This window comes from Hemitrygon akajei, chromosome 29 (genome assembly GCF_048418815.1).
Source record: "Hemitrygon akajei chromosome 29, sHemAka1.3, whole genome shotgun sequence".
Taxonomy (NCBI): domain Eukaryota; kingdom Metazoa; phylum Chordata; class Chondrichthyes; order Myliobatiformes; family Dasyatidae; genus Hemitrygon; species Hemitrygon akajei.
The window spans coordinates 46,451,157-46,457,530 of NC_133152.1; the positions used below are offsets into that span (position 1 = coordinate 46,451,157).

Genomic DNA, 6,374 nt, shown 5'->3' on the forward strand with positions numbered 1-6,374 from the left:
TCCTGGACTGATCCATCCCTCATCCTCCTTCCCTGCCAGTTAAAACCAATCTGTTTTCCCCCGTTCCCAATTCTGATGTCTGTCTTTCCCGAAATGCTGTCTTGCCCACCTAGAGCTTCCAGAATTTTCTGCTTTAAATTGAGTTTGGTGAGGAAACGTTGGTGGAGGGGAGATGTTGTGGAGGTCAGAGCTTGGGTGTGTGAGTAAGGAGGGAACTACTACTGCATTCTGACAATGTCAGCTTAACTTGGCTCCAGACCAATAACACTGTTGTCTCTCAATCCTCCTCCTGGGGCGTAACCTGCCTTGTACACAAGTGCAACTTAACCTCTAGGTCATGCCCAATATCTAAGATCCCCTGTGGTTTATTAACCTTGTTAACCTGTCCTGCCATCTTTGAAATATTGTGTACCAATGTGCAATTTTGATAGGAATTCAAGCTTCAAGATAGGTTATTGTCATTTTTTAATGTAAAGGAGAATGAAATGATTGTTACTCTGGATCTGATGCAGCATAAAGAAAACACTATAAGAATAAAAAATGCAATAAATAAAAATATGATAAACAATGTAAAAGTTTTTGCACACCTTTTAAAATTACTTCAATTAAAGCACATTACAGAGAGGTAGCTTCTTTATGCAGATGGTCTCTGGATTGACCTGCCAGAGGAAGTGATCCAGGCGGGTACAGTTGCAATACATCAGAGACGTTGGATAGCTACGTGGAGAGGCTTGGAGGCCTGTGGGGTGAAGATTGGCAACTGGGACTAGCAGGGAGGATGCTGTGGTCAGCATAGACCAGTTGGCCCCAAGGGCCTGTTTACGTGATGTGTGACTCTATGATATACTCCTCTTCCTGCAAGTTACTATCTCAGTTTGATTTGCTATGTCTTTTTGGAGAAGAAGCTCTGTAACAGCCAATCAAGCCCACACTGCCCATTTACACCCATCTGATCAATTAATCTACTAACCCCTACATCTTTGGAAAGTGGGAAGAAACCAGAGCACCCGAAGTCCATGCAGTCACAGGCAGAACGTGCAGCCTCCTTACAGACAGCAGTGGGAATTGAACCTGGGTCATTGGTGCTGTAATAGTATCACGCTAACTGCTATGCTATTAAGCTGCCCCCAAAGTTGCAGGTGTTGAAGGAGTAGAATTAATTGAGTTTTCTGATTCTCTTTAGGTATGAAAGAGTGAAATGACTGCTACGGAGCCAACCAGCAGACCATCCTCTGGGTCCAAAAGCACTTCCTTTGATCTGCCTGTACACTCCATCACAGATCCCAACACCAACATCATGAATGTTCCAAGGCCTAAGTCTGCCAAAGGTCGGAGTCGCTCTAACTCAGCGTACGTTCACGGCACAGAGAATTGTTCCTATCCTGTTCCGATTCCAACTACCTTCAGTGATCGGAGCAGCTGTCCCTCATCCTCGCCCCCTGTCTTATATCCACACAGCAGGATCACTCGCGTGACCAAAGAGGAAGTCCCAGAACTTCTCCATCCTGTACCTTCTCGGCCATCGTCATCCTTAAATCGGTACAGAGTTCTTCCCTCCATTGGGACCAGCGTCATCAGAACAAAGACTCCAGACCATAATGTGGACTTAAGCATTGACATTGAAGAAAAATTAAGCTTACACGGGGAAAAGGAGCCATCACACTTTAAATCCAAAAGTCCAACTTCCAAAGCACATTCCCTTGTCTTCCCACTGGACGAACCTTCAGAATCTGAGCCGAAATTGCGACTTGCTGTGAGGTACCCATCAGGCCAGAGATTTGAGCGTTGCTTCAGGCCTACAGATACACTACAGACTATCCTGTCTGTGGCGGATTGGAGGAGTGATGGTGACTATAAGAATTTTGTCGTTGAAACGATGGATGTGCCTAGGAGGAGCTTCAAAGATTTGTCGAAGACACTGGAGGAATGTGGAATTCAGAATAAATCAGTTCTTTGTATCTTACATGATGATGATGATTAATGCATGTGTTAGTGACTTGTGTATCACTTTTCCTATTGAAAATTGTAAGACAATGTCAAACCTATGGAGCACTACAAATTTTTCAAATTTGTTAATACTTCTTACCATAAATCCACATCAATGGGACAAACAGCATAACTTCAGTGGCAAACACAAGAGATTCTGCAGATGCTGGAAATCCAGAGCAATGTGCACAAAATACTGGAGGAATTCGGCAGGTCATCTATGGAGAGGAATAAGCAGTCAATGATTCAGGCTGAGACTCGTCATCAGGACTGGAAAGGAAGGGGGAAGATGTCAGAGTAACAAGGTGGGGGGTGGAGAAGGAGTGTGACATTTAAATGGCATTTTCTTACATTCTAAAGCATAACTAACAGTGGAAAGGTGGACAAGTGAGGCAGTAATCTACATTTTCCATGGTCAAGTTAGGTGTTGTGGTGTGCAGTAGTTATATTTCTCTTCAGACCAGTGAAGAGATCCCAAACTGAAGAACTTATGGATAATTTACAAATGCAAAAGTTGATCTAGAAAATAAAAGGGAAGTTTAGTATGCACTCAGTGGCCACTTTATTAGGTACACCTGTACATTAATGCAAATATTTAGTCAGCCAATGATGAGGCAACAACTCAAAACATGCAGATATGGTCAAGAGGTTCAGTTGTTTAGACTAAACATCAGATTGTGGAAGAAATGTGATCACAGTGACTTTGACTGTGGAGTGATTGTTCGTGGCAGACAAGGTTTTAGTATCTCTGAAATTGCTGATCTCTTTGGATTTTCATGTTAAACGGTCTCTGGAGTTTACAGAGAATGGTGCAAAAAAGAAAAAAAACATCTAGTTCTGTGTGCGAAATGCCTTGTTAATGAGAGAGGTCTGTGGAGAATGGCCAGACTGGTTCAAGCTGACAAGAAGGCTACAGTAATTCAAAGCAACACGCAAAATGCTGGAGGAGCTCAGCAAGCCAGGTAACATATATGGAAATGAATAAACAGTTGATGTTTCAGGCCGAGACCCTTCACCAGGACTGGAAAGGAAAGGGGAGCAAGTCAGACTAAGAAGTGAGGTTGCAGGTGACAGGTGAAACTGGGAGGCTAAATTAACTGAGAATAAATTGAGAAGGTGGTATACATAGTGTGTTGTAGTCATCAGTAATCTGTAGCAACTTTACGTACAGAGTTTGCGTAAGTAGATACACAACTTGGATATGACATAGGAGCCATCCCAACCTGAATCATAACAAAGCCAGATCTTCAAAGTCTTCCTAGCATAAAATAAGCCTTATTGCTGTGGAGCCAGTGGTCAGTGAGGACGTGTGGTCCCAGTCCCAGTCCCTGTCACTCACGTGCATTCTTTCTGTCCCCAAAGTAGACCCACCAATTGCAAAGGCATTTCCCACCGAGAGTCAGCACCAGTGGTGAGAAATCCCACTAAAAAGTCAAATTTATCATCAATTTCTTGCAGGCATTTACAGAAAGTTAAAGAAATACAATAAAATTTATGAAAACTATAAAGTCTGACAAACAAGCAATGTGCAGAGGAAGACAAATTGTGTAATTAAATAATACTGAGTACATGAGTTGTACAGTCCTTGAAAATGAATCTGTAGGTTGTGGAATCTGTTCAGAGTTGAGGTGAGTGAAGTTCTGCACTGGTTCAAGAGCCTGATAGTTGTAGGATAATAATTGCTCCTAAACCTAGTGATGTGTGACCTGAGGCTCCTGTACCTCTTGCCTGATGGTGGTAGTGAGAAGAGAGCGTGTCCTGGACGGTGGGGTCCTTGATGATGGGTGCAGCTTTCTTGTGGCTGCATTCCTTGTAGATGTGCTCAGTGGTGGGGAGGGTTTTGCCTGTGATGGGCTGGACTGTTATCTGTTACTTTCTGAAGACTTTTCCATTCTGGCCTATCTATTGAACATCTTCCGTGCAATAGAATGTAGAGCTGGGACTCACGATCCCAGCACATGCAGTGCATTGCATATTGGTCTCGCATAACTCTGATAGAAGCCCCTTGCAGCATTATTTCAGCTCATTGTTTTACTTACACAACAGATTCTAACCAATTTCTTCTGTTGATGCACCTGCTGGATGTTTCAAATTCTTTTGAACAAAACAGAAGGTTGTATTAGCAGCAGCAGCAGCAATTTAAACCAGAAATTCTGGGCATGCAACTTCTAAAAGAAATTGGTTTTGGCCCAGATTTAAATGACGAAAGATCTTCCCTTGAGTGTGGTGCTGCCTGATCACATCATCGGTGAAACTGTGTATGGAATAAGTACAAGGTGTAATAAAACTCTGTGATCTTGTTGAAAACAATCAAATGTTGGAAGGTCGAGATATAGTGGATGAGTCTAGGACCAGAGGGCATAGTTTCAGAATAGAGGGACATCCAGTTAGAACGGAGATGAAGAGGAATTTCTTTAGGCAGAGGTTGAATCAGTGGAATTCATTGCCACTGATAGCTGGGGTGGCAAAGTGTTTGGGTATATTTAAAGTTGAGGTTGATACACTCTTGATTAGTCAGGGTGTCAAAGGTTACAGGGAGAAGGCTGGAGAATGGAGTTGAGAGGGATAATAAATCAGCCATGATTGAATGGCAGAGCAGACTCGATAACCTCAATGGCCTGATTCTGTCCCCTTATGAAAGGGGAAAGGGGCCATTTGATCTGTAAGACAGACTAACTTTTCCTGCATTTCAACCTCCTTACAGGAAAAGCAAAGGATAAACAGGGAAAGAGTTAAATGTGCGGAGCGTCGTGGTTCCTAGTTTTAAGTTTCCTTTGACGTTGTCTGTGGAAAAGTGAGCATTTCATGCTTTTAATCTACATTTAGGAGTGACTTTAATTTTTTAATGATTTTTATGAAATTTTAATATATTTTGTTTAAAATGTTATGACATTTCTGATCTACTTATTGTTTAATACCAACCTTCTTATACAATGACATTTTCTCTGTTGTCTTCTGTTTACATTACTGGTTACCAAGCACAGAATACATCAAATAATTTTACTGAACAACCCTGATATGAACATTATGTTGATTCACTGGAGTTTCTGTTCAACCCCATGACAGGTTTTTAAATCCTTCACAGGATATTTGCTTTTCAAATGGAATTTTAATATTCATTTCAAGTGGAAAGAGCCAAACTGTAATAAATATTGAATGTCTTTCAGCTGAATTCACTCTATTGTCACTTTTGTGAAGCCATTTCTGCATTTTTTCTACAGGAAAAATAGCACAGAGGTAGCAATCCGCATTGGTTCTGTATTTCATTAATGTCGCAACAAGGTGCTGAGTAATAGAAGCACAGAACAAGATGCTGCAAGGTAAAATCCTAAAATGCAGTGACCAGAACGGCTCCAATAAGGGTGCCACAGTAGCGTAGTGGTTTAATGCCACTTTAACGGCTCACAGCATTCCAGAGTTCGGAGTTTCAATTCCAGCATCCTCTGCAAGCAAATTTGTTCATTTCTTCTCATGACTGTGTAGGTTTTCTCCAGGAACTGCAGTTTCCTCCCACAGTCCAAAGATGTACCTGTTAGTAGGTTAATTGGTCATTGTAAACTGTCCTGTGATCAGGCAGGGGTTAAATAGGAGTGTTACTGGTGGCATGACATGAAGGACCTATTCTGCACCGAATCGCTAAATAAAGAGGTTTTTCTCAGCCCATTGAATCTCCACTAGCTCTGAGCAATCTAGCCAGTTAGTCATAGAAAAGCACTGCATAATTGAATTGAAATGACTTTATTTCTTACATCCTTCGCATACGTGTAAAAATCTTTACGTTACATCTCCATCTAAATGTGCAATCATAGTAATTTATAATAAATATAACGGTCATTGTCATATAGAGTACACCAAGTCAGAGTGAGTTCATCAGTCTGATGGCCTGGTGGAAGAAGCTGTCCCGGAGCCTATTGGTCCTGGCTTTTATGCTGCAGTACTGCTTCCCGGATGGTAGCAGCTGGAATAGATTGTGGTTGGTATGACTTAAGTCCCCCTGATCCTTTGGGCCCTTTTTACACACCTGTCCTTGTAAAGGTCCTGAATCATGGGAAGTTCACAACTACAGATGCGCTGGGCTGTCCGCACCACTCTCTGCAGAGTCCTGCGATCGAGGGAAGTACAATTCCCATACCAGGCAGTGATGCAGCCAGTTAGGACGTTCTCAATTGTACCCCTGTAGAAAGTTCTTAGGATTTGGGGACCCATTCCAAACTTCCTCAACCGTCTGAGGTTAAAGAGGCCCTTCAGCCCATCTAGTCCATGACAATTCCATTTAAACAGCCTATTCCTATCGACCTGCACTGGAACCAAAGCCCTCTATACCTAACCACCATTGTACCTATCCAGACTTTGCTTAGATGTTGAAATTGAGCTCACATGCACCACTT

At 42.2% G+C, this 6,374-nt stretch overlaps 1 protein-coding gene across 5 annotated transcripts in view; it reads left to right on the forward strand.

Annotated features, from left to right (window-relative positions):
- ubxn10 (UBX domain protein 10) overlaps nt 1–5,158 on the forward strand; it is a 52,552-nt gene extending 47,394 nt beyond the window's left edge. For all 5 annotated transcript variants that reach the window (XM_073032332.1, XM_073032333.1, XM_073032331.1 and 2 more), the window contains one exon: nt 1,184–5,158. In XM_073032332.1, coding sequence (XP_072888433.1) covers nt 1,199–1,981 — 783 coding nt within the window. In that variant the 5' untranslated portion in view covers nt 1,184–1,198 and the 3' untranslated portion in view covers nt 1,982–5,158. The remainder of the gene's footprint in view (nt 1–1,183) is intronic.
- Nucleotides 5,159–6,374: the final 1,216 nt, after the last annotated feature.